Source organism: Bufo gargarizans, chromosome 11, assembly GCF_014858855.1.
Source record: "Bufo gargarizans isolate SCDJY-AF-19 chromosome 11, ASM1485885v1, whole genome shotgun sequence".
In the NCBI taxonomy this organism is placed as follows: Eukaryota; Metazoa; Chordata; class Amphibia; order Anura; family Bufonidae; genus Bufo; species Bufo gargarizans.
Window position 1 is genome coordinate 8,401,692 of NC_058090.1, and position 27,465 is coordinate 8,429,156.

At 45.6% G+C, this 27,465-nt stretch overlaps 1 protein-coding gene across 1 annotated transcript in view; it reads right to left on the bottom strand.

The window, feature by feature from the left end:
• Positions 1–4,344: 4,344 nt before the first annotated feature.
• The window catches only part of BTBD7 (BTB domain containing 7), a 31,922-nt gene continuing 8,801 nt past the window's right edge, over positions 4,345–27,465 (bottom strand). The window contains exons 2-11 of the mRNA XM_044272618.1: positions 23,044–23,230; positions 21,178–22,257; positions 16,400–16,608; positions 14,898–14,973; positions 14,162–14,322; positions 13,708–13,851; positions 12,057–12,246; positions 10,856–11,034; positions 9,819–10,250; positions 4,345–8,531 (exon numbers count right to left, since the gene is read on the bottom strand). Coding sequence (XP_044128553.1) covers positions 7,734–8,531; positions 9,819–10,250; positions 10,856–11,034; positions 12,057–12,246; positions 13,708–13,851; positions 14,162–14,322; positions 14,898–14,973; positions 16,400–16,608; positions 21,178–22,257; positions 23,044–23,125 — 3,351 coding nt within the window. The 5' untranslated portion in view covers positions 23,126–23,230 and the 3' untranslated portion in view covers positions 4,345–7,733. The remainder of the gene's footprint in view (positions 8,532–9,818; positions 10,251–10,855; positions 11,035–12,056; positions 12,247–13,707; positions 13,852–14,161; positions 14,323–14,897; positions 14,974–16,399; positions 16,609–21,177; positions 22,258–23,043; positions 23,231–27,465) is intronic.

Genomic DNA, 27,465 nt, shown 5'->3' on the forward strand with positions numbered 1-27,465 from the left:
GTACTTTTATTTTTTTTTAATGAAGGAGATGTAAAAAAAAAAGAATAAAATACAAAAAAAATACTGCCGACCACAGACGTTCACAAGGGAAACGCACATCTATCCCCACACAGCGTCCTTCATAGGGTCCCCAGGAAGGTGGCTGATAACAGAGTGTAGTCAGAGGCTACTGGGCTCCATGCATTCCCACCCGCCGCCCTACAAAGCCTAAAATGAACAAACGTAGGCATAGCCGGCCCCTAGTGTTACACACCATATACAAGGAGAGGTGAACGCCGGGGTAATGACAAGACAGCGCCCTCTAACAGCCATGACAGTAGGCACAACTGCACCGACCATACAGCCAAAGGTGCCAAGAAGGAGCACAGAAAGCAGCACCCCTTCCGCTGGACTCTTCTGTCTGTAAAGAGTCCTGGCTACAGGTCAGGAGGGTTTATCATAGAACATATGGGGCAAATCATTTTCAAGCTGCCCCCCCCCCCCTCCATGGGTATTTTGTGAGGCTGTTTAGTGCCTGCAAAGGGGGCGTTCCCCTTTAAAGAGCTGGATATAAAAAGGGTTAAATTGTACAGTAACACGACAGGTTAAAATCACGAACCATTAGAGCTTATCATCTGGTCATAAAAACTGCGGCATCAACAAGAAAGAGTTCCGTGCTGCCTTCCCTTTACAAAATCTCTATTTGTTGGGTTGAAGGTTAAAGGGGTTGTCTTATCTTAGACATTGGGGACATGTCGCTAAGATACACCCCCCTAATGTCTGATAGGAGTGGGTCCCACCTCTGGGGCCCGCACCTGTGCATACGCTGCCGCCCTCCATTCATTTCTGTGCCGAAAATAGCAGAGCGCTGGCTTGGCCATTTCTGTCAGCCCCATAGAAGTGAATGGAGCGGTGGCTGCGCTTGCGCAGTGCGCTCCCCATTTCATTTCAGTAGGAGTTCTGAAAATAGCTGAGCGCGCTGCTAGTCTATTTTCACCACTCCCATAGAAATGGATGAAGGGCCGGCCACGCATGCGCAGTGTAGGGCTCCTTTCTAAGGATAGGTGCGGGTCCCACCACCAGACGTGGGTTATGCCCCCAATGTCTAAGATGAGACAACCCCTTTAAATCTTAGTTGCATAAAAGGAAGAGTTCTGCAGCTTTCTAACAGAATATGGGGGAGATTTATCCATTTTGGCTCTCAAAAATGGAGGCAGCACTCCAAAATAACGTGAATGTGGGTGGTGCACCCGCTTTATTCACCCCCACGGGACGTTTCAGACCAGCACAATGAGGCCTCGGTCACGCAAAAGCTGCGCTGCATAGTCTCGTGGGGGTGAATAAAGCGGGTGCACCATTTTTACTTTATTTTTGTCTTTTTTCGGATTATCCATTCGACCTACGTCTTGGAGGGATTGCACCCAACATCTATTTCTTGGACAGTGCTGCTGTATTTTCTAACTTTTCGAGCAAAATAAATGAGGCGTAGCGCAGATTTGCTGCGTTTTGACGCCAGTCTGTGGGGAAACAGGAAGGAAACAGTCAAGCAAGCGCGCTCAGTTGTCTCCTCATCCTCCGGGAAGTGGCCCGCCAAAAACATGCGCAAAATCCACATCCGTTCACTGGAATGTTCTTGCTATTTGTGTGCAACAAAAACCGCATCAACTTTTTACTGAAAACAATAGGGAAAGCCGGGGGGGTGGGGGGAGGGATAAAGCAATGATTAATCAGTCGCGGTTTTACGTGGCGGAATGAAAATCCGTCCTAGAGTCCATCGACAAGCATGCGCTTCAATTACAATACACTTCACACGCCATACCACGTGCATTATGTTACAATCTATCGTGGGGGAGGGGTATAAGATAGAAAAGGAAATAATGTACAGAATAATTTAAAATGTATTTTTTTTTTATCCCCCTCCCCCGCCGCGTTTCCACGGCGAGCAGAGAAATTTACACCGTCACATCTCTAAACACGCACAATCTTATCACAATCTAAAGAAATTTAACAACAGTCTGAAACGGTCTACGATTGTCGGAAAGGACCTGATTGTCACGGGGAGTTCCATACTGCCCCCTCCTGGAGGGAAGTGACAATGCAAAAAAAATAAACTGGTCAGGACTTTTTTTTTTTTTTTTTTTTTTAAAGGGACGGGTACAAAATCTTCTGTAAAGGTCACCATTCACGTACAGCACCAGGTCACATGACAATTACGACGACGCACGCGACAAACGGATCTATACTTGGGAGATCAAGCAGCCCTTGCCGACACACAACATACCACAAAATAGTTCATTTAGTATCGAATACGATCGGGGACAGTTGCCGGTGTATACCTGGAGCTGCCATTTTGTTGGAGTCCAATCAAAATCAAGGTCAGCTGATGATATACAGAGACTTACAGACCCTTCATTTAGGGGGTCTTGCCAGATAACTGACAGCCCACCCTTCGGCAGCTAACGGACAAACACGTTTTTTTACACTGAGACAGTGAAGACACACAGGAGCCCTTTAAAACTCCCTCCCAAGCAGCAGGGATAGTAAAGGCAATGCAGGAATGTTAGCACCTCGGATTGAAAGGGTCAGATCTGGTGATTGGGGGGGGGGGGGGCTGTAATTGGCCGTAACAAGGAGGAGGAAAGCCGCACAAAGGGGCATATTTCTGGCGGGAAATATCTGGGCACAGGACTCATTCACACACAGCAGTAGCCGCGTCCCATTTTTCACTCCAGGTCGGGGCAGTATACACGCTACTCACCCCCGCAAATCACATCAAGAGGTGCAGACGTATAAAGCCTATTGGAACAGCAGCGATGAGGCGGCAGAGAGACGTGCCACCGCCACGCTGCAAGAAATTAAACAGGACCAAATAAAAAAAAAAAAAACAAAAACTATAAAGTCTGGGCTCATATGGAGATTTTTTTTTTTAGGTACAATTTCAGCCCAACTGTGTGTGAATGAGGCCTAATTGTGCTTAGGTTGGCTTCGGACACGGCCATCGCCTTCCGGTATAGCAGAGCTGTGCAAGCAGTTTACTCTCCCTTTAAAGGGAACCTGTCACCGGGATTGTGTGTATAGAGCTGAGGACATGGATTGCTAGATGGCCGCTAGCACATTCGCAATACCCAGTCCCCATAGCTCTGTGTGCTTTTATTGTGAAAAAAAAAAAAGATTTGATACATATGCAAATTAACCTGAGGAGTCCTGTACGTGAGAAGAGTCAGGGACAGGACTCATCTCAGGTTAATTAGAATATGTATCAAATCGTTTTTTTCACACAAAAAAGCACACAGAGCTATGGGGACTGGGTATTGCAGATGTGCTAGCGGCATCTAGCAGCCCATGTCCTCAGCTCTATACACAAAATCCAGGTGACAGGTTCCCTTTAAGCAGCATGCAAGAAAAGATGGAGGCTTCAGGAAGGGGCTGTATCATTGGCAATAACCAGGCGGTTGCTGCATCCAATTTCATCCTCCTCAAAAAGTCAACACAAGACCATGCACGCGCTGCTCTAGAACAGGCTGGGGGCCCACAGATACCTCTCCATGATAAGGTCCTATATGACCCTCGCCACGAGGCGGAACCAAAGCGTCTACTTATAGGTGGTCGTACAGTGGGACTAATAGATGTGAAAGCAGAGAACAAGCCAAACTTATATACACACGCACACAAGCCATCAGTCCGGGAGGCGACGCAACAAACCAGTTCATCGTGAAGCGTGGCCCCCGGCTGTAAACATGTCACAGTGGCACAAGTAGTGGTACTGAAGCCAAGGTGACACCGAGGTATGTATATCGTGATCTGGACTGCGGGCGTTCACAGAAGTGGGGTATGACGGAGCACATGGCGGTATGGATCTAGTCGGGAGCAGACTGCAGCCCCACACACGGGCAGAGGTCTTCCCCAAACTTATTGCTACTGGACACAGGAGGCTACAGAGGGGAATCGCCCCCTCCCCACAGCTAAACAGAAGGTTACAGAATACAGGCTGTGGCTCTAAGAGGTGCCCTTTAAGCTCCGAGGAGGTAGCTGACGCGGCTGCAAATATCTCACGGATTGCGATGTAATGACAGATCTGTGGCTGAACAGATTTCCCTCCAGAAGATGCAGAATTTTAACAACCCTGATCCCTTGCTCTCAAGGGATACAAGCCACAGACAGGGGTGTCCGACAGCGACTTAGACCACATGCATGTGCGGCCGAACCGAGCATGCAAGTGTAAATGGAGAGGGGAATTAGCCGACAGCTAGTGAAGGTATTTAGCCATCTTAACTCCACAGTCAAGTCCCATTATTCTGACCGTTTCCTACTTTTGATGTGGGCAGTTCGTAGCTCATGAAAAGTCACCTGTGCCAAGATGGCTCAGTGGGTATATAAGGTGTGCTGAGCTGGCTCGGTGGGTATATAAGGTGTGCTGAGCTGGCTCGGTGGGTGTATAAGGTGTGCTGAGCTGGCTCGGTGGGTGTATAAGGTGTGCTGAGCTGGCTATATGAGGTGTGGTGAGCTGGCTCGGTGGGTATATAAGGTGTGCAGAGCTGGCTCGGTGGGGATATAAGGTCTACTGAGCTGGGTAGTTGGGTATATAAAGGTGTGGTGAGCTGGCTTGGTGGGTATATAAGGTGTGCTGAGCTGGCTTGGTGGGTATATAAAGGTGTGCTGAGCTGGCTTGGTGGGTATATAAAGGTGTGCTGAGCTGGATCGTTGGGTATATAAGGTGTGCAGAGCTGGCTCGGTGGGGATATAAGGTCTACCGAGCTGGATAGTTGGGTATATAAAGGTGTGGTGAGCTGGCTCAGTGGGTATATAAGGTGTGCTGAGCTGGCTTGGTGGGTATATAAAGGTGTGCTGAGCTGGCTTGGTGGGTGTGTGATCAGCTGTCTGCACACACATCTCTCTTTGTGTCATGGGTAAAAGGGGGATTTATCAGAGTAGCAGAAATGGATGATTATTGGCTTTCGGGCCCCGGGTGTCAGTATTTCTGAAACTGTTCTCTGCTGCTGTGGTCAAAGTGTATGGAAAGCGGACAAAGGGCAGCACTGCGAATAAGCGACGTGGAAACTGCGATGTGAGAGGGGAACGTCCGCTACGAAGATGCAATTTTCCCAGCAGTATCGGAATAGGACCTCCGCTGATTGGTAAAGGGTTGTCTTCTCTGATGAATTACATTTTATGCTTCATGGACCGGATGGAGGTTGAAGGTCAGGAGAGAAACATCAGAGAGGGAACACCCTGCAGCCATTGCTGGGAGAACACAAGCCGGTGGGGGTAGCGTTATAGTCTGGGGGAGGTTTTCGTGCAGATCATGTACACCTCTACATGCTGATGGGATCTTCCAGCAAGACAATGCAACATGTCAGACGCCTAGAAATGTCTGACATTGGTTGGAAAACCATGACCAAGACTCCCAAGTACTACCCTGACCTCCTAATTCCCCAGAACTGAACAAAATTGATAGTCTGTGGCACCACCCCGATGGTCGTGTTCGCTCTATGGATCCTCCCCCATGCCCCCTCCAGCAGCTGTGGGTGCACTGCAGTCAGCTTTACTTTATGGAGTCACCCCGGACCCCTTAGCTGCTGTCCGTGCTGCACACGGGGGTTACTCTGATATTCGCTGGTGCTCAGAATATTGGGACTGGACTGTGTATTTAAAGGTTCTCTCACTTTAGATGGTTCCATTTCATTGGAAGGTTCGCCAGTGACCAGTCAGTTGCATGTGGCGGGATGAGACCCCTTTCCCCCCTATAACATTTATTTTAGTTGCTGGGACTTAACTGTAAGCAATAGCAGGAGCATTTACTGAAAGGACGTCCATGTAATGTACAGACCGCGGTAATAATAGATGGTTCTGGAGACATCCAGTACAATAAATGTGCTTCTAAATATCCCCGTGTGAACCTGGGCCTCTTGGAAATCCAGCGAAGAGACGCCGGCAGCGTAAGCGTTATATCGGGACAAACGAAACCTTCTCGCAGTTCGCAATTTAGACTGGGGGGGGGGGGGCTGGAGGCATGTGTTCTTCTGTTTGAATGGAGATGCAGACTGCCACTGCCACCCCCGCAAATCAGACACTTATCTCCTATTCTATGGATAGGGAATAAGTTGTAGTAATGGGACAACCCCTTTAAGACTCCGGAACATTTATATTTTGTTCTGCATTCAGAAGGTGAACGCCCTTACAGGTCTAGGACTTGTCACAGCTGAGTGTTTGCCACAATTGTATCCAGTCTAGATTGGACGACCCCCCATACAGCACCAGCGCTTGGACGCTCAGGTCTACCTGCACTACCTTTGCAGAAGGCAACCTGCCCAATCTCACCAGCCATCACAAATAAGCCAACCCAGACACACAGTTTGACCCGCTGCTCGCAAACTCTACCTGAACCAAAAGGCAAGTCTGTGCAAAGAACGAACGGAATTGTACCGCCTGTCACTGGTTCATACATACCATGTGTAACAAACCGACAGCTCTCTGCTAGAAACCCCACCCCCGAGGAGCCACATTACATAAGCCTGCGACAAGGTAAATCACTAAACCCTTTACAAATTTCAGAATGTTCATCCGTGGAAGCAAAAAGCATGGCTGAACCTTGTAGGAAAGCCAATGACCGAAGAAGATTCAGCTATAGAACTGTGGCCACCGACTTGGCCCTGCTATGTAATAAACCAATCCATCGGGTTTCAGCAAAAAAATAAAATAAATGTAAAGCAAATATTGTAAATTGCACAATATCTATGGCCTCTGCAATCACAGGCCTTTACAGTGACTAAAACCTGCATCCTATTGGTTAGGATGAAGTGCCGTACAAATGTAGCAGAGCTGAAATTGTCCTTTGAAGTTGGGATTTTGAAGCTGCATTGTTAACGCATTGAGGTAACTATCAGAGTCTATGGTGTTGTACTCTGTGGACAACTCCCTTTCGGGGACACTTACGTCAGATAGTGGGCTGCAAAAAGGGGTGCGCCAACCCCTTTAATATAATTTAGTACGTTATCACGTAAAACGCCCCAAATTAAATCGCAAGGTCATGAACAGTTCACCACGTACAAAATTCCCAATGTCACAGAGAATCAAACAACAGCTTCAGCTCCGCTATTCCGCCAGGTTATTAAATGTATCACAGTAGGATTTACTTTCTGCATAAAGGTTGCCCGTGTGTGAGGACACAGGATGCGAGTGTGAGGGGGTGGCGTCACCATGGGTCAGGACGGAATTCAGACGCCAAAGAGATCAGGAAGACGTCAGAACGTGATGTAACCTCGGTGCGAGGACACAGAATCCTATGGTGTGCTTCTTTGGATCATTTCATGATTACAAAATTAACACTTTTTGTTTTGTCCCGTTAGAAAATTGAAACCCATGAGGTCAACGCAAGCCAAAAAAATATTACAAATACGCTGTTCCCATAAGTAACCCACATGCTGAAAATCATTAGAGGCAAACGTTTTAGGTGCAAAATTAGACCGCAAATAAAATGTTAGGAAAATCAAGGTGCCAGCTAAAGAATAAAAAAAAAAATATATATATAAAAAAAATTCAAACATCCATTATGTATAAAGAAGCCACCATGCCGGATACGGGAAGCATGCTGCCGCTGTGACGCATGACAGAAAATAACGCAGGCTGGGTTATGGTTCCGGTAAAGCATAGATTGACACCGCTCAGAATAAATCCGTGTTAGGTGTACTCCACAAGTTTTAGGCACAGAGATTATGTCGAGAGGTTATTTCATATATTTTTTGTTTTTGTTTTCCTCATAGAGCGGATTTCTTGTACAGAAAGTCAGGCTTATTAGGAGATCGTCGCTCCCTGCCCACGGTATCCTCGCGCTCCAGGTCGGCGTTCCTCTGGTCGCTGTCGGGTATCCTCCTAAACACCCGCTCGTCCTGCCGGTCGGAGCTGTAGGCAGAGTGTGAGGGTCTGCTAGAGGTCAGGCCGTAAGTCAAGTCGGATTCCATTTTCGTACGTCCCCTGCCATGGTGAGAACCGTGGCTGGTGCCCTCTTGGGCGGCGAGGGCGAGGTCGAGTCTTTGAGGAGGCTGTTCTAAGACATCGAGGTGTAATGGTTCATTCTTTTGCCTGTGAGGGTGACTGTCCAGGGAGAACAGGTAATCTCTCCTTGAGTCATCTGGGTTCTTCGGAGACATCTGGTTGGAGAGATAGGAGGGCTTTAACCCGCTTGGGGGTGGTTTGCTGTGACTGTACAAATCGGGGCCAAAATAAATGCCCTGCGAGGCCAAAGGGGAGTGTCTGCTGGGCACCGGCGTGGACGGGCGGCAGGCAGAGTTGGAAAAGTCATAAAACTCTGGGTACTCTGGTTGGCTTTCACGGGAATCCATTTTCTGTTCTATAGTTTGTTTCTTCCTTGAACTGTGCATATGTCGGCTGGGGATGCATGCATGGTGCGGGGGGTGAAGCGGCATCATGTCAGATACTTGCTGGCTCAGCTGCGTGTCGATGGTTAATTCCGGCAGTCTCCGGTCCTTCAGTGACATTGAGGAGACTCCCATTGCTATGTCCGGCATGAACTCATTTAGAACCGGTTCACCGCACTGGTAAAATAGAAGAAATACAAGTCAGGCTACAGGTAGAATATCACAAGGCCTATGCTGACCTCCGCTCACGAAAGATAATGGGGATTATTAAATCAGAGGGTGAAGGCTGCAATATCTGTGACTGCCTTAGTAGCCACTGCCAAGGCTGTAACTTTGGAGCAATCTGCACAAAAGTCGCTTTTTGATAAATTATAACTCAAAGGACAATAGCGGGAAATGGCCTAAAATAACAGTTGCAGCATTACCTACCTAGTAGATTTGGTGCTCCATTCCGGTTCACCAAGGCTTTGTTTGCCTGGCTGCAGCAAAGACTTCACATCAACACACGTGACTGTGCAACCAATTACTGACCTCTTCAGCGCTGGATGTACTAAGTAAGCAATGCTGCATTTGCCATTTTTGACCATTTTCCAGCACTTTTTTATTTTTAGGAAAATGGACAATCTTATTGGCATTGATCATGTAGGGAAAATCACTAAAAGGCACTTACTAATTGTATTGAGAGTCTCCATATTGTCTCCTTGGCTGGCTTGATTTATTTTTCCATCACATTAACACTGCTCATTTCCAAAAGTTACGACCACCCGCAATATAGCAGCTTGCCAACTATAGGAAAAAGCACTGCCACAGTCCCTGTCACCAGAGAGGCTGGTGCCTATTCCTATAGTGTGCAAGCACCACCACTGCTGCTGGATTGCAGGGTGGTCGTATTTTCTGGAAACGAGCAGTGTATAATGTTATGGGAAAAATTAGTCAATCCAGCAAAGGAGGCAATATGGACAATCACAATACATTAGTAAGTGCCTTGTATTAATTTTCTCTACATGATAAATGCCATTTGCTGCAGTGAGACGACAACTTTAAAGGGGCTACACACTTACCTTCCGGCATTTTAAAATGCATTATAAAACACCAATGTTCTTTTGTGATGTTATTTATTTAGTGTCATTTTGTACATGCACTTTCCTTGTGTTTTTTCTCAAGTTCTACAGAGATACTTATGGGAAGGAAAAATAAATAAAAAAAATAATAAAATAAAAAGAGACACCATACCATACAAAAATAAAATGTAATTTACTCAAACACATAATTCCAATGGGGTTTGACTAGTGTGGTAGTACTCATGCTCGACCACCGCTTCATTCAAACTTCTCAAAGTGGTTTTGCAGATACAGAGTAATGGGGGATTTTGCAATTGGTGGAGGTCCCAAGAGAAGGAAAAAATAAATGGGAGCAGACAAATGAAGAAGGCCACTGCATAATCTCCAGATGACAAGCACTCACCGCTTGCTGTTCCGCTGCCAGGGCGGCTGCTGCAGCCGCTGCTACAGTCTGTCTTCCAAGGCCGGTATTGTTAGTGCAATCAGGGGGTACAGTTTTGACACCAGGAAGGTAGGAAGGCGGTGTAGCTTTAGGAATGGTTCTAGAGTGGAACACTGTATGGTTGCAGGGATAAGAGAAGGAGCGAGAGGGGTGTTGGCTAGGCACTCTGTGCTTCCAGCCCACCTTGAATTGATTGTGAATGGGTGTAGCTGGTGGGTGGTAAGGGGGAGGTGGAGGGGGCAACGGAGGATGGAAGGCCACGTAAGAGTCTATGTCAGTAAACATGGTTTCCGTAGCAGGGGTGCTGTTTATCCTACATCTCCCAGGCTGGCGTAGGGTCAGAAGAGGGCTCTCATCACCAAACCTTTCATCTGGGAAGAATTTGTGAGGATTCTGCAAAGCAGAGGAAAAGGAAAAAAAAAAAAAAAAAAACGAACTGTCAGCGTATACCTAAATACAAGCAAATGTGAACACAGCAAGAAAACCAAGACAAAAAAAAAAAAAAAAAAAAAAAAAAAAAAAAAAACACACACACACACACACACACACACAACTTTGCATCCAAGACCCAAACGCATGGAAAATATGGTGAATACAATAGCCATGTAAATTGGAAAAAATAAAATAAAAATTTTTTAGTCCAGTTTAGGGCCTCATGCACATGACTGTAGCAGGTCTGTGCCCGTATTGTGGCCCGCAAAACAGCAGGTATGCAATATATGGGCACCAGCCATGTGCACATTGGGTCCACATCTGTGAAACTTTCACTTGAATGGTTCTGCAATCCGGAAGATACGGTGTGGTGCAAAACGGATCAGAAGCCCACGGAAGCACTATGGAGTGCTTCCGTGTGTTTTCTGTATGTGCCTCCGCACTGCATGCACTACTTTTTTTGTGGTGAGAACTGTTGGATGCAGATTGCAGGACCCCATTCAAGCTACTTTTCTGACTTATTATACAACACAATTTGTGGGGCTCAGTGACACAATGCAAATTACCTGTAACAGCTCAGCTGCAGAAGCAGACAGCCCAAACTCTCTCAAGACTCGGATCTGGATCTCATAGCTGACTGTAGCACCTTCTCCGCAGTTTAAGGCGTACGCACGCTGAACTTGCTCTGTGTGGCGAAGTTCCTGCAGGCGACGAATCATCTCCTTCACCACGCCAAGGGGAGGAACTTGAAAGAGAAACAAAGTAGGAACAGTCAGTCATAATCAATATTGACTTTTTTCTTCCCTAGGAGCTTACAATTGACTTTCCTTAGGCCCCTTGCAGACGAGCGAGTATTCCATGCTGGTGCAATGAGTTATGTGAACGCATTGCGCCCCCACTGAATCCGGACCCATTCATTTCAATGGGTCTGTGTACATGTGTTGGTTTCCACGCATCACTTGTGCGTTGCGTGAAAATCGCAGCATGTTCTATATTCTGTGATTTTCACGTTGGCCCCATAGAAGTGAATGGGGCTGGGTGAAAATCGCATTGCATCCGCAAGCAAGTGCAGATGCGATGCGTTTTTCACCATTGTGTTTGTATACATTCAGTTTATCACGCACGTGCAAAATGCATTAAATCGCATTGTACCCGCACGATAAAAACTGAACGCGATCGCAGGCAAAACTGAATGACCTTGACTGCGAAATCGGGCATTTTTCACTGAGCGCATCCGCAATGCATCCGGACCTATTCCGCTCACACTCGTCTGCAAGGGGCCTTATAGCCTACACATCAGGATAGGTCATTAATATCAGATCAGCGGGGGTCCGACACCCGATCAGAAGACTGCGCGCGCAATGAGCATGTGCCGTCTCTCCTCTCTTCTTGTCCACTGCTGCGATCTATGGTCTTTGCCATGGACAGCAGCAGTGAAGAGGAAGAGATAAGGGAGATGGCACGTGCGCACCATCTCCTCATACAGCCGATCAGCAGGAGTACAGGTGTCTGACCCCCGCTGATATTGAGGACCCGGGGATAGGTCATCAATAGTAAAAGCCCGGACAACCCCTTTAATCCATCAGTTTATGGGGTGGGGAAAGGGAACCAACAAAAACATGAGAAAATATAGACTTTCTGCACAGTCATGATGGATGTCAACACAGGGCTTTGGCGCTGATGTCTGAGATACCAATGTGCAATATGCATTGGACACTCAGATATGTGGTGTGTGCAGGATCACATGTTACTATGACAATCGTTCACCTGGTATTTCATTTGCTACAACGGTGGGAGGGCTCGTCTGGCTGCTGTTCATTTGCTGGTGGTTGATCATGTGACAACACTGGGGCACGGCGTTGTTCACCATGTACAACGTGTCTGGAACATTGGACATTCGAACCATCCTTAAACGAACCAGATCTGTCTGCTCCACCATCATTTCATCCAGCACAGACTGCAAGAAAATAAATAAATTGGGTTTCTTAAATAAAGGGATTCCCCAGGAAATGTATTACCATAGCATAAAATGACATGCTGCAGATCTAAAATAAACACTGCAGACTAATTTTCATGTTTCGCAAATGCCATGCAGATATTTTTCATTGTGTGTCAATAAGATTGGGTAAAATGTTGTCCATTTTGCTGCTAATGTAAATTTTGTGCAACAGTAAATCCAAAGCATATTCACCCGGGAACAACCCATAAATGTCCTGCAGCTCCAGCGCTGCTGTTATGGTCCCTGCAATCATGACATTAGGTTCGTCGATCACTTAACTGATGCTGCAAATCACTGGCCTCAGAGGTCACTAATAAAGTCTGCAGGACTAACGAGGACTGAAACACCGACACTGCAGCAGTGGAGCATTTAAATAGCATCTGTCAGCAGTTTTGTCCCTATGACACTGGCTGACCCGTTACATGTGCACTTGGCAGCTGAAGACATCTGTGTTGGTCCCATGTTCATATGTGCCCGCATTGCTGAGAAAAATTATGTTTTAATATATGCAAATGAGTCTAGGAGCAACGGGGGCGTTGCCGTTACACCTAGAGGCTCAGCTCTCTCTACAACTGGAGCACCCTCTGCACTTTGACAGGGCCAGAGTGTGAAAAAGTCATCACACCTGGTCCTGCCAATCAAAGTGCAGAGACATTAGAGTTTCTAGGTGTAAAGGTAACACCCCCATTGCTCCTAGAGGCTTATTTGTATATATTAAAACATATTTCTCAACATGGGACCAACACAGATGCCTTCAGCTGCCAAGCGCACATGTAACAGGTCAGCCAGTATCATAGGGACAAAACTGCTGACAGATGCCCTTTAAAAGGGCAAGTAAATAAATATTTTCCTGCATTTAAAAAAAAAAATTCTACACCAATTTTTTTTAAAACTATTTAAGATTTCATTTTCGCTCTACTATTTTCCCATCAGAGTTCGGGAACATCCTGCTGTTATAACCCTGCATACATCTAAGGGTTTGCTACAGATATATCTGGTTTGGTGAATCCTTTGTAAACTGAATACACCAGCAGCACAAATCCTACTCCCGTTTCTCTCTGTAGGTAACATATCAGTGTGGAAGTCAGCTCGTTTAGTTTTTGGGTATTTGCAATGATACAAACTTACTTGTTGCGCAAAATTTCTACAGCAAACCTGCAAAAAGCTATTGAAAATCCACACCACATTGTGCAGATTTGTGTAATTTTTATTGTGGAACCCCCTTTTACTGAAAAGCCATCTCTGCATACTGGTCTGCAGAGACGTGTTGTCGCATGAAACAGCTGCAACCATCACATGTTAACAGGACAGTGAACAGAGCCCATCTGGGGGGCAGTGCAGCATCGCCCCAGGATGGTTAAGCACATATAAATGAGGCCGTAACAACTGTAAGGCCAGGTATGCGAGACCTAGTGTTACCTTGGCTTCCTCCACATATGGTGAGAACAGTCTAGGCCTGACATAGATCCCAGCGTTTTTTTGGCGCAACCAAGAGTTTGACTTCCCACTCTCAGACATTGGCAACATATCTGCAGGAGGAGTGCTGATCAGACCCCTCTTCATCTAGGAATGTAAAAACAAAAAAAATCCATGTAATTACACAAGTTAGTAAGGCACGTGACATAAAATACAAAAGAATGATTCAATATACAGAATATTGCTGCCCCACTGAGGTGGCCACCAACATAGGATGTGAGGGTGCATTTACTTCTGCACAGAACACAACTTCTCCAGTTATGAATTCAGGTCTGGGCAATGCTGGAAAACTAGCTTATATCAGGAGTGCACAAAAAACGGTCAGTACAGCCCTGACCTGTCTGCATGAAACTAAGTCCATTTGGTGAGATTTCCTCAAAAAAGGTAAGACACTTACGGGGTCGCTCAAAACATCACTGTTCATGGGCAAGATATGTTCGATGCGGACAAAAGGCAGCAGAGGAGACAGTATCTCCCTCAGCTCCTCCACATCCAGGTCCCTGCGTTTTACGCCTCGTTTGTTCACACTATGTGCTGTGCCACTGAGCAGATTCGGCTCTGAAAAAGAAAGGAAGGAAACTCTGCTAACTATATGATCAAAGTGTGCAAATCATATAAGAAAATCATATACATAACCCCCTCAGTTTACATATAAAAGTAATCTATATTAAAAGTGGAGTCACTGTTCACATTACTTTTCCTGTACATCCTGCATTATACTCCAGAGCTGCACTCACTATTCTGCTGGTGCAGTCACTGTGTACATACATTACTTATCCTGCACTGATCCCGAGTTACATCCTGTATTATACTCCAGAGCTGCACTCACTATTCTGCTGGTGCAGTCACTGTGTACATACATTACTTATTCTGTACTGATCCTGCGTTACATCCTGTATTATACTCCAGAGCTGCACTCACTATTCTGCTGGTGAAGTCACTGTGTACATACATTACTTATCCTGTACTGATCCTGAGTTACATCCTGTATTATACTCCAGAGCTGCACTCACTATTCTGCTGGTGCAGTCACTGTGTACATACATTACTTATTCTGTACTGATCCTGGGTTACATCCTGTATTATACTCCAGAGCTGCACTCACAACATTTGGAATGAATTTCACATCTCACCTCGGTCGGCTATCCTCTTCATTAGCTGATATTCTCCCCACTTGATGATATATTTCAATATATCCTGCTCACTTGCCTTAAAAAAATAAAATAAAAAATCCATTAGTTTAGAATGCGCCATCCGTGCAGGCAGAGTAACAAAAATGACAGGTGAACCTTTGAACTCAGAATTTCTGCCTCTCCTGTGAGCACTGCAGCTCCCTCACAGCTCACAATGCACTGTATAGAGGCTGTGCTTAGTATTGAGCTCTGCTCCATTCACTTCTATGGGGCTGAGCTGCGCCTAAGCCACGTGACCGATGAACATGTTGTCATTAGGCCTAGGGAAAGCTGAGAGAAGGCCGTGGGGCAACTGTGAGCAACCCTGCCTTCTCAAACAGCTGATCGATGGGGCTCCCGGGTGTCAGACCCCCACTGATCAGATACTGTTGACCTATCCTGAGGATAGGTAATCAGTATTATAATTTCACAAAACCCCTTTAAAGTTGTATTCCCATCTCAGGATATGTCATCCATGTCGGATAGAAGCGGGTCCCAGACATAGGACCTGCAGCTATCTGACATCGATGACGTATTCTAGCAACTTGCCATCAATTTCTGAAAAAGAAATACCTATTTAACCATCATAATTAGGGATGAGCGAAAAATCCAAAGTCGATTTGCATAAAACTTTGTTCTAATGCTGTACGGAGCATGAGCTCCATACAGTATTAGAATGTATTGGCTCCAAAGAGGCGAAGTTATTGCTTCACAAAGTCGCGTGAGACATAACTTCAGATAAAAAAATAATAAAAAAAAAATATTCATAACAGTACAAAAAATTTCCCGAACTCTGGTTAGGTTCCACTTGGAACTGAACTTGAGTCGGGAAAGAGTTTTTTTTTTACAGTACAAATACATTTCTGAAGTTATTGCGCGAAGTCCTTTGCGAACCAATAATTTTGGCTCATCAGAGCCAATACATTCTAACACTGTAAGGTGCTCCTGCTCCGTACAGCATTAGAACGAAGTTTTATGCGAATCGACTTCGGATTTTTCACCTGAAGTCGATTCGCTCATCCCCAATTATGATGGTTAAATGGGTATTTCTATCTCAGAAATTGATGGCAAGTTGCTAGGATACGTCATCAATGTCAGATAGCTGCAGGTCTTAAGTCGTTTCGCTCATCCCTAATCATAATATTTTGGTACTAGGGACTAGGATTTTTTTTTGCGATTTTACACAAATGCTGGATTAATGGCCCCAAACCTATATTTGTGTTATTCCTAGTTTTAATAGGGTTAAAGTGTATAAGAAGTACAAATTGTACATATTTTTCTCTATTCTTTATTTGCAAATGGACACTGAAATGCCTTGCTGGGGGTGAAGATTTGCAGTGATAACGTAGTGAAATAGAGGCATTGCAGAATTTTCAGGTTAACGATGGCCTGTACAGAACTGAAATAGTCTGGATTTCCACTATTTTCTCAGGGACAGGAGCATAGTGAAGGGCACCAGGTACCTGCAGATAGTCGGACTGGATGACGCTCAGCAGATGGTCCTTAATGAGCTCATAGAAGACGTCTGAAATCATGACCTGGCTGAACTCCTCACACAGAAAGTGCAAAGCTTGGCGGTACACCCATTTGGACCCATAGGGCTGTGAGCTCCATTTCAAGATGGCGATTAAGGTGTCTAGAGAGATGCTCTCTGCAATGATATCCTCGCAGCCTGAAAAAGAGGAAAGAATGAAGTCAATACAGTCAAAAAATAGCTTTGTCCACATATCAAGATCATAAAAAATAAATTAAAAAATGCCGTCTCCAACCTTCAGCATCCTAAAATCTGATTTCACACAATCGTCCAGACCAACCTTGCCTGAAAGGACTGCATCATAGTGATTTATGTTACAGCGAGTTCCTCTCTGATCGACGGTCATATGTACCGCACTCACATGAAGGTGATTACAGTAAAATAAATCCGCTATCAGACAGTAACGGTCATAAATCACTATGATGCGGTCAGTTAGGGTCAGAGAAGCCGCTGTTTCCCAGACTACAACTCCCAGCAGCCTGCATAGGAATTTGATATTCAGAATTTGTGCTGCCACACTTATCACTATAACATCTGCACAGAGTTTTTGGTTGCCTTGCATTGAGGGGGGAGTGTAGCATTTACCCCACACCCCATAAATGAAGCAAAGTATCGACCACGTTGACCCACAATATGTGGAGAAATTACTCACAAATTGTATAAACATAGTAAAAAAAAAAGGGAAAATAAATAAATAAATTGCATCCAATGAGTCACTTCTTCAGTCTTAAAATACCCAAGATCACGTAACTGGAATAAAAATGAGCATTTCTATATATACCTGCACTGCCCACAAATAACCAGTTATCCGATGCTTCGTCCTCAGCCTAAAGTCACTGTACACAAGACGTACAGTGACTGAAGCTATACATGAGCTGAATACAGCAGCCTAGATCTCAGCTTCCTGTAAAACTAGCCATACACAGAGCGATCAGCCAACCATATAACATGTATGGGGGCCTTTCTGACATGGCTTCCAATACATGTTGGGCAAGGTAAGGACCGAGGCTGTTGGATTTCAGCATAGCTGTTCTTATTCATGTTTGAGGAGCAGGGATAGAGGGGTCTGGAAGGGGTCAGACTGCAGCTTTGTCCCCTCTCACCATCCCATTGAGAACACATACATGCTCAGTCAAGTGGGATGGGGAGGGGAATATCGGGCGTTCAGCATATAGGGGTTTTATGTGCATAACCGGCCTGTGTTCACATCTGTGTTGGAGCTTCCATCGCAGATTCAGTCACAATGCAAAAAAATAAAATTTAAATCAATGGGGTCCACTGGTGTCCTTCAAGTCAGGAACTGAGCATTTCTGCTGGAAATAACCAATGCAGATTCACATGTCAGTTTTCCACGGACAGAACACGTCCCCATTCATTTTAATGTGTGTATTCAGACATCAGTGTTTTGTAACGCTCCGTGGGTCCGTGTTTTTAGCACAGATGCACACTCTATTTTGTCCGTCTTTACGGATCCCATCACACCCATTATAGCCTATGGGTCTGTGAAAACCAAGCATGTAACACGGATGCCATCCATGTTGCATCCGCATTTCACGGATCATGAGGAAAAGATGCTTTGAAAATTTTTTTTTCATCTCTACAGGGTCAGTGAAAAACAGATGGCACACAGACTGCAAAAGAACGGACACACGGACCCAACATGGATCCTTCACGGATGCATCACTGACCACCTTCTCACGGATTTGAGCACGGACATAGATTAGTAAATTAGGCTTTAAGGTACAATCACATGACCGGATGCATTTTTGTGGCCGGCAAAACGCAGATCCGCAAAAATTCTGTGTTGCATCCGTTTTTTTTGCAGACCCACTGTAACAAGTCTTAATCTTGTTCGCAAAATGGACATGAATAGGACATGTTCTATCATTTTGCGGGGCCGCCGAACAGAGAGATACAGATGTGGATAGTCTTCATTTTTTGTGGCCCCAATGAAATGAATTGGTGGTCTGAATGTGATCCGCAAAAAATGCAGATCGGATGCAGAGTAAAAATACGGTTGTGTGAACGAGGCCCTAGAAAGAGGAGGATGGACTAAATTTTAATGTCTGACCGGATGGGTGCTGTGATATTATGTCACCGCCAGCAGACAGTCCCTAAACAGGTCACACAGCAAAAAGCTAAAAAGCTAGGCTGGGTCCGCTTGTGATATCCTTTTCAGGGCTCTCACACACAGTCCAAAACGGATCAGTTCAGCCCCAATGCATTCTGAATGGATAAGGATCCGTTCAGAATGCATCAGTTTGGCTGTGTTTGGTCTCCGTTGCGTTTTTTAGATGGTCACTAAAACGCAGCTTACAGCGTTTTGGTGACCGTGAAAGAAGCCTTACATCTACAGCGGAAAAATAAAGCCCAAGCGAAGATCAGAGCCGTGTTCCATCAACAGCTATAGAAAACGTAATGTTACCATGAAGGAGAGTGCACTGGAGGCTACAGAAAAAGCACAGGCTAAAGATACAAGGACTAAGAAGGAGACATTTGTTTATATGGTGGCCCGTCTTCTTCCGCATTCTATTACAATCTGCGTGTGAGGCCGAGCAGCGAAGTAAATCAATCCCATATGTGCTCAACTCCTATACCGAGACAACATGCAGCCGGCAAAATCTGTCACACCGCCGACTTATAACCCGCAATATCATGGATACATTGTCCTGATGAGATCAAATACCACTTGTGGAATGCAAAAGTTTGGGCACCCCTGGTCACAATTACTGTGAACAGTTAAGCAAGATAATGAAGGGCTCTCCAGAAAGCATAAAGTTATAGAGGACACATTCCCTTTGTATTTTAATCTAAAACAATTTTTATTTTTTTTATTTTCAAAATAACAAAAAAGAAAAAAAGGGCCCGAAGCAACACTTTGGGCACTCTGCATGGTTAGTACCTAGTCTATTAGCTCCACCTTTGGCAGGTATCACAGCTTGTAAATGCTTTTTTGTAGCAGCCAAGAGTCTTTCAGTTCTTGTTTGGGGGATTTTCATCCATTCTTCCTTGCAGACGTCTTCCAGTTCTGTGAGATTCCTGGGCCGTCTTGCACGCACTGCTCTTTTGAGGTCTATGGGAAATCAGGGGACTGTGAGGACCATGGTAGAACCTTCAGTTTGCCTCTTTTGAGGTCGTTTATTGTGAATTGAGGTGTTTAGAATCATTATTTGTAGAAGCCATCCTCTCTCTTTAACTTCAGCTTTTTTACAGCTGGTGTTATGTTTGCTTCCAGAATCTGCTGAAATTTCAGTGAATTCAGCTGAATTTTGTGGTGAGGATGCAGGAGAGGGTTTTCTTCTGGTGTCTCTTCCATGAAAGCCATATTTGTGCAGGTGTCGCTGAACAGTAGAACAATGTGCCACAACTCCAGAATCTGATAAATCTTCCTAAAAGTCTTTTTCAATCAAGCGGGGGTTCCGATTTACCTTTGTAGCAAACCTTCAAGCAGCTCTCTGAAATTTTTCTTGAGCCTCAACCATTATCATTTTCAGAGGGTTAGGTAGCTGCTTAGAAAAACCCATGGCTGCTGTTTTTGGACAAGGTTCGAAAAGTCTGGGTATTTATAAAGCTCTGAAATTTGCATCACCTGGCCTTTCCTAATGGTGACTGGACAAGCCTCAACCCTAACAGGCTCTTTAAGGTCTGAGATCTCAGTCAACATTATCCGAGTGCTCAAATCTCCTTGGGCTCCGCTTATTTTTGCAATCCAAAATTGTACAAAACCAAAATAATACAGCGATATTGCTTAAAATGTTGAAAAGTGTGCTGCATCTTTCACTTTATGCCATTGGAGATCATTTCAACTTGCTTAACTGCTCACAGTAATTTTGACCTGGGGTGCCTAAACTTTTGCATGCCACTGTACACCTCAAAACAAATTTACGTCATTTTACACACAGACACCATATAGTTAATACGGTTGAAAAATAAAAAAGACATAAGTCTATCAAGTTCAACCAAGGGATAGGAGGGGACACAAATCCGAGAAGGAAGCGAGACTCGGATTTTTACATGTTTTCATAAGCATTAATGTTGTTTACCTCTAAGAATTCATCGAAAACCTTTTTAAGGGTCCATTCACACGTCCGCAAAATGGGTCCGCATCCATTCCGCAATTTTGCGGAACAAGTGCTGACCCATTCATTTTCAATGAGGCCAGAATGTGTTGTCCGCATCCGCTTCTGGATCCGCAAAAAAAATAGAACGTGTCCTATTCTTGTCAGCAATTGCGGACAAGAAAAGGCATTTTCTATGACAGTGCCGGTGATGTGCGGTCCGCAAAACACAGAACGCACGTGTGAATGGACCCTATAACTGTCCACTGTTCCTGCTGTGACCACATCCTGAGGAAGTCTATTCCACAGCTTCAGGGTTCTTACAGTAAAGAAGCTTTGACGCTTCTGAAGACTGAACTCTTTCTTCTCCAGTCAGAGGCAGCGCCCCCTTGTCTTTTGAGGGCATTTTACATAGAACAGTTTTTCACCGCATTTTTTGTATGGCCCATTTATACATTTGTATACTGTGTACATACATTACTTATCCTGTACTGATCCTGAGTTACATCCTGTATTATACTCCAGAGCTGCACTCACTATTCTGCTGGTGCAGTCACTGTGTACATACATTACTAATCCTGAGCTATATTCCCAAACCCTATTAGGCCAATTTAAACAACAGAAATAAAAACCGCTCCCATTTGCTTACCTTGTGCAAGCATATTACACTCCAGGAATAGTGCTATGTGGTAGAGCTCCATTGCTTCTTCTGCCCGGGTCATGTTTGGCTTTCCTGCTACTAGAGCCTGCACTTCGCTCAGACTCCCGATAGATGGGCTACAGTGCAAGACATAAGACAGATCCACGACATCCGTGTACATGCAATGTAAAATGACTTTCGCATATTTTTTTGGTATTATGGATTCATCTAGAATGATTCGGGTTGGAGTCCTTAATGTCCGGTCCGTGATCTCCTCCCCAGTCCGTATTCGCCTTTGCAGCAGGTTGCGGAAGAACGGAGAACGCGCGGAGAGGATCGCTTTGTGGGCCCGGAGCTCCTCCTCCAAGCAGCTCTGAGCTCCGTACTGCTCCACCAGCTCGGAGTCAGAAGAAAAGCTAAGCACCGCGTCGTAGTAGCACATGTAGTCAAAGAGCCCACGCAAGTCCATGTCCAACGAGTTGGGTGTACCGAATTCCTCACTGAGTTGCAAAAGGATTTCCACGTTCTGGAACCTGGAGTCCTCAATGCCAAACTCCCCCGTGTACAGGTAATGCAGCAAGGCGGAGAACATAGGCATATCGATACCTGCGGTATTGATGTCCATGATAATTTCCGCCCCATACTCCGGAGACGACGAGAGCAGCTTCTTGAAGAAAGGACACCTTGCTGCCAATATGGCACGGTGCACCGGAAAGCACGTCTCCTGGAATATCAGATCCACATCTGTACAGTACTTGTATTCATAAAGGTCGGCCATATCTTTCTGTAAAGTCCTTGCCTCTGGACGTGCTACGTTGGCCTGCAAAGAGAGCTCCTTTAAGGCCGCAGTCCCCTCATATTCCTCCACGAGAGCATTTACGTCTCGGACATCCCAGCCGGACAGCAGTTCTCTCATCTGCTTGGCGTGATCCACCGACCTGCTCGACTTCCGCCGCTTGATGAATTTCTTTTTGAGCGTGGCGAGGCCGGAGGTTTTCTTTTTCTTGTCTTGTGGTTTTTCGTGGCCATGTTCAAGGCTGTATAACTTGGAGTCATAGCCGAAACCTTGGTGAGAGTAGGAGGATGTTCCTAGGAGAAGGAAAAGGAGGAGTCACTAGTAACACTTTCAAAATTATCTTTATCCGCAGAAAGATTTTAAGGCTATGGACACCTTTGGTGGCAATTTAGTTTTATTATTGCATGGTACTCATTTTGAGCTAAAAAAATGTTTTTTCAATTGGTCTTTATAAAAAAAAAAACATTATTACTTTGCAATCCCTTTCTCCGTCTTATGGGGCACTCCATACTAGCCTATGTACTGCACTTTAAACCAGTCCCCTGACTGGCACCTTTGTTTTAGGGAGGGCCCCCCATGCACATGACCGTATCAGTTTTGTGATCCACAGAATACGGATGCGGTCCATGCATTGTTTTTGCAGACCCACCGACTTCAAGATTTTGCGCACCTATGAGTATAATACATGTTTTATCTCTTTAGTGTAACCGACATAAGGATGCAGAAAGCACAGACATCAAACATACACTTTCGGCATCTGTATGTCCGTTCCGCAAAAAGATAGAACACATTGAGGATCCGCAAAATACATATGGTCGTGTGCAGGCGTAATTAAATGGAGGCTAGATACGGGGTAAGCGTCCCTTTAAGAAAACCAGGCTATTGCAGCAGTTTGTCGAGAGCAGATTTTCATACGCCTATGTAAACATTTTAGAAATTTGCAGCATTGACATTCTAAGGGGAGTGCACACTGTTAATACAGGATTCTTCTCAGGGCAATGGAGGACAAGATAAGAGACCAAAAGAAAACTAAGCGAGGGAGCGTTGATTCAGCTGAAACCTTCAGAAAGATCCCTTACCTATAAACGTCTGCTGCGTCTGCGAGTTTCCCCCTACCCTCGGGGAACACGAGTGGGGGTAGCTTGATGCATTCACACCCATATCGTCAGTCACTCAGACATTCTGCCTGACCGCTGTCCAAAGTATTATCCCACATCGCCGTGTAATTCCAAATTCCAGGGTCTCCTACGAGATGCTCATCCATGTCTGGAAACAAACAAGAAGTTATGAGTACAAGATCATCTGCAGAAGGTTACATCTGAGGGCAAGAAATCGAAATGATCTGCGGCTACAAGACCCTGTCCTACACATGTCAAGGCTACTTTCCCCAGACCCTGCATAGCAAATAATAAAACATTCCATTACAATGTAGATTGTGTACCATTCAGGATCTGTGGCAAGCTGGGTGACCATCCTTATGGACGGTTGTCACCAACCAAATTCTGAAAACTCCTGCTGGAGTCCAGGAAAACAAAGAGCGTGCACAGAACATACAGAAACTTTATGTAAGAGGAAGGACTCAAGAACCTAGGAGAAATCCTCTTCACTGGGAGATAAAGAAACTTTGCTAAAATCTCTTTTCAGCATTGTGTCGACAGCTCCTAGACAACACTACATGTCTCCATGGTAACAGACTGCAAGCAATCCCGGTGTAGTCTGATCATGCAGCCATGACCAGACAATTATTGGGAAGGGACTATTCCTTCGAGGTCATTTAGAGACAGCAGAAAAGGAAGTAATAAGTGACTACAGGATGAGATCACACATTGTATTCCCCAATAGACCTGGATGGCAGCTGTGGACTATTTGCATCTAGATTACTTGCTCATAGCAACCATATTCCTCCTTTCATTTTTCAAATATGCTGTCCACAATGAAAGGGGGGGGGGGGGGAATCTGACTGGTTGCTATGGGCAACTAAGCCAGTTCTACTTTACACCAGTTTGATAAATGACCAACTGTAAAGGCAAAGGGTTAAGAGAGAGGTGAATTAGGCTACTTTCACACTAGCGGCACAGACCTCCGGCAGGCTGTTCAGTCAGGTGAACAGCCTCGGATGCGTCCTGCCGCTAGTGACCGTGTGCCCCCGGACTGCCGCTCTGTCCCCATTGACTATAATGGGGGCGGGAGCAGAGTTCCAGCGGAGGCACGGCGAGAGGCTGCTGGCGTTCTATCATTCTGGTGGACAGAACACCGGAATAAAACTACGACATGTCCGACATTTAATCCGGCAGCCTCTCGCCGTGCCTCCGCCCCCATTATAGTCAATGGGGACAGAGCAGCAGTCCGGGGGCACACGTTCACTAGCGGCAGGACGGATCCAACAGGCTGTTCACCCGACGGAAGGTCCGGAGGTCCGTGCCCCTAGTGTGAAAGTAGCCTTACAGGAACCATCCAAAACGTGATCAGGAGTTTCCTCCTCCAGCTACAAGCTCAGTTTTTGCTTGTGGCGAACATGTTCTGGACGGACCCTGCAAGTCCAGCCTGAGCTGTTACCCCCTGAACGTAAATAAGCTGAAAGTGTCTCCATCCTGATGAAAACTCTCAGGACATCTGGAGAACATATGGAAGGAAACGAGAAGAAATGTGCAAGTGTAAGGAAATGCATTCAGCTGCAGTTATAGGACAGCGGCTATAGGGCTTCTCTGGCTGTATGGGACTGACGCTCAATCACCAGGAAAGGCCTCAGACACACGGCCGTATCCGCAGAACATGGATTCCGGCCGAGTGCACGCCAACAATTGTTTTTTACTCCTGTAGAAATGCTCTATCCTGGTTTGCAAAACGGACAAGGACAAGACTGCAGAAGAGACTGATGTGGACGGCACGCGTCGTGCTCGCCGCATCTTTGTGGCCCTATTGAAATGAATGGGTCCGCATCCGACCGGCAAAAAACGTGGATCGAATGCGGACCGAACTTACAGCCTGTGTGCATGAGGTCTAAGGGAACATTCTGCAATTTTCTAGCAGCCAATGGGGGAGACTTCTGAAAACTGTCTGTTGCTCATAGCAACCATTCACAGGGCAGATTTCACATTTTGCTCTTGAAAAATGAAAGCTGAAGTCGGTTGCTGTGGGCAACAAAGTCAGTTTCCATTTAAAAAAAATCTTCCCCCTTTTGTGTTTCAGTTCCTTAGGCCTCTTTTACACGGGCGTCAGTTTTTTTGCCCGGATAAGAGCCGGGTGCGTTGCGGGAAAATGCGCGATTTTTTTCTGCGCAAGTGCAAAACATTGTCATGCGTTGCACTCGCGTGAGAAAAATCGTGCATGTTTGGTACCCAAACCCGAACTTCTTCATAGGAGTTCGGGCTTGTGATTGATGTTCTGAAGATTGTATTATTTTCCCTTATAACATGGTTATAAGGGAAAATAATAGCATTCTGAATACAGAATGCATAGTAAACCAGCGCTAGAGGGGTTAAAAAAAATAAAAAATAATTTAACTCACCTTAGTCCACTTGCTCGCGAAGCCCGGCATCTCCTTCTGTATCCTCTGCGCTGAAGTTGAACAGGACCTGGGGTGAGCTGCTCCATTAAATATTGGTTAAGGACGTTCGATGACGTCACTCCGGTCATCACATGGTACGTCACATGATCTTTTACCATGGTGATTCACCATGGTAAAAGACCATTTGATGACCGGAGTGACGTCATCGAAGGTCCTTAACCAATATTTAATGGAGCAGCTCACCCCAGGTCCTGTTCAACTTCAGCGCAGAGGATACAGAAGGAGATGCCGGGCTTCGCGAGCAAGTGGACTAAGGTGAGTTAATTTTTTTTTTATTTTTTTTAACCCCTCTAGCGCTGGTTTACTATGCATTCTGTATTCAGAATGCTATTATTTTAAATAATAATGATCGGGTCTCCATCCCGATCGTCTCCTAGCAACCGTGCGTGCAAATCGCACGGCATCCGTACTTGCTTGCGGATGCCATCCGATTTTCACACACCCATTCACTTCTATGGGGCCTGCGTCACGTCAGAATCGGACAATATAGAGCATGCTGCGATTTCCACTGAACGCACAAGTGATGCGTTAAAAACATCGCTCATGTGCACAGCCCCATAGAAATGAATGGGTCAGGATTTAGTGCGGGTGCCATACGTTCGCCGCACGGATCGCACCCGCACGGAAAACTCGCCCGTGTGAAAGGGGCCTTAGTGTTCTAAGAACTCTGCTTGCTGCCAGAGACTAGGGAATCTAGCACAACTGAGGGAACGTTACAATTCCATAGAGTCCTATACACATCTCTCTCCTGCCCTGAACGCTGGTTCCAACGTATCAGTGCAGATAAAATGTCGCAGTCCCACACGCTAACCTCCGGCATGCCAGCTGTTGTGAAACTACAACTCCCAGCATGCATACTAGCTCTTCTCTTGTCAGAACTCCCATAGAAATTAATGGAGAAAGCTGAGAACTGTAGTTTCACAACAGCTGGAGGGCCGAAGGTCACTGATCCCTGCGCTAAATGCTTGGGCTCTGTTCACACCTGCATCACGGCTTCGGATCTACATGACAGAAGGCAATGGCCGCTAACAAAACGCCATCATCTTATAAATCGCGTCTATCAGTTTCTGCCCAGGTGTCTGTTAATGCCAGAATTTGCAACACGGATGTGAACAAAGTCCTATGTATCAGTCCCACTACCCTGAACCAGCATGCCGGCCGACCAAGCATAGCCAGTGATAACTAGGGTGAAGTTCAGACATGGCATATTTGCTGCAATATGTTACAGTACAATAGAAGTGGATCTGATCCACTTATTTCCACATGTAAAAAATATAATAATAAAATTTAAAAAACGTCTGCAGTACAGGAGTAAAACTTGTCTGGACTGACCCCGAGGGCTCATGCACATGGCCGTAGTCTCTGTCCGGCATTTTTATTTGCGGATCCTGTTCATTTCAACAGAGCAACAAAAGATACGGCCTGTGTGCGGTCCCCATCTGTAAGTCCGTTTTGCAGTCCCACAAAAATGATAGGACATTTCTGCAGACGTTAAAAAAGGTGGCGGCATGCACTTGGACGGTATCTGCGTTTTGAAGGATCCGCAAAAACAGATGAGGTTGTGTGCAGGAGGCCTAGCAGTGCGGTCTCATGCACGCGACAGTGCCCGTATTTTGTTCCACAAACCATGGATCCGCAAAATACAGGGACCTTCCCATGTGCAGTCTGCATTTGTCTCTCCCATTACTAGAAATGACTAATCTTGTCTCCAATACGCATAAGAATCTACAATTGCAGGACAGACATACAGATTGCGGACAGCAAAGGGATGACATCCGTGTGCTGTTTTTTTTTTCCGACCCATGCAAATGAATGGGTCCGTGTGCTATCCGCAAAATAATGTGGATCGAACGCGGATGCAAAATACGGTCGTGTGCACGAAACCTGACAACTGTGATGAAGAACAGACACAAATATAATTATATAATAATTT